The 517-nt window shown below is 44.7% G+C and overlaps 1 protein-coding gene across 1 annotated transcript in view; it reads left to right on the top strand.

The window, feature by feature from the left end:
• The window catches only part of eif2ak4 (eukaryotic translation initiation factor 2 alpha kinase 4), a 77,147-nt gene that overhangs the window by 47,924 nt on the left and 28,706 nt on the right, over positions 1-517 (top strand). The window contains exons 13-14 of the mRNA XM_016289420.1: positions 161-260; positions 341-463. Coding sequence (XP_016144906.1) covers positions 161-260; positions 341-463 — 223 coding nt within the window. The remainder of the gene's footprint in view (positions 1-160; positions 261-340; positions 464-517) is intronic.

The raw sequence follows: 517 nt of genomic DNA, 5'->3' as shown, positions 1-517 counted from the left end.
ACAGTGAAAGTAAAGCTTCTGGAAACAAACGCTCCTCAAAAGATTTGAGACGCACTGATTTATCTTGATTTTTCATCTGGAAATATGACTAATGAAACTGCTATTATTAGATGTAGTTTCTAAATCACATACGTATGGGATGATATTGCCTTGTGATCAGCAGAGTTCATGTTGTTTCTCTGCAGGAGAAAGCAGCAGATCCGCTGGAGAGCTCCGACTCGGAGAAGCCGCTGCTGATCGCGCATTACCTGTACATACAGGTGCGTTCATGAACACTGAGGCTCCGTGCGAGGCTGTGCTGCAGCTCAATGGTGTTTAAGTGTCTCTTCTGTCTGTTCAGATGGAATACTGTGAAAAAAGCACGTTGAGAGACACGATCGATCAGGGCTTGTATCAAGACGTCAGTCGCCTCTGGAGGCTCTTCAGGGAGATTCTGGACGGTCTGTCCTACATCCACGAGCAGGTGAACTGACTCTGGAAAACATGTGGAAAATTAAAGCATTTCAAGCTATTTTTA

Source organism: Sinocyclocheilus grahami, unplaced genomic scaffold (genome assembly GCF_001515645.1).
Source record: "Sinocyclocheilus grahami isolate Dianchi unplaced genomic scaffold, SAMN03320097.WGS_v1.1 scaffold245.1, whole genome shotgun sequence".
Taxonomy (NCBI): Eukaryota; Metazoa; Chordata; class Actinopteri; order Cypriniformes; family Cyprinidae; genus Sinocyclocheilus; species Sinocyclocheilus grahami.
Note: the sequence above shows the minus strand (reverse complement) of the source record. Positions and strands in the feature narration are given on the sequence as shown.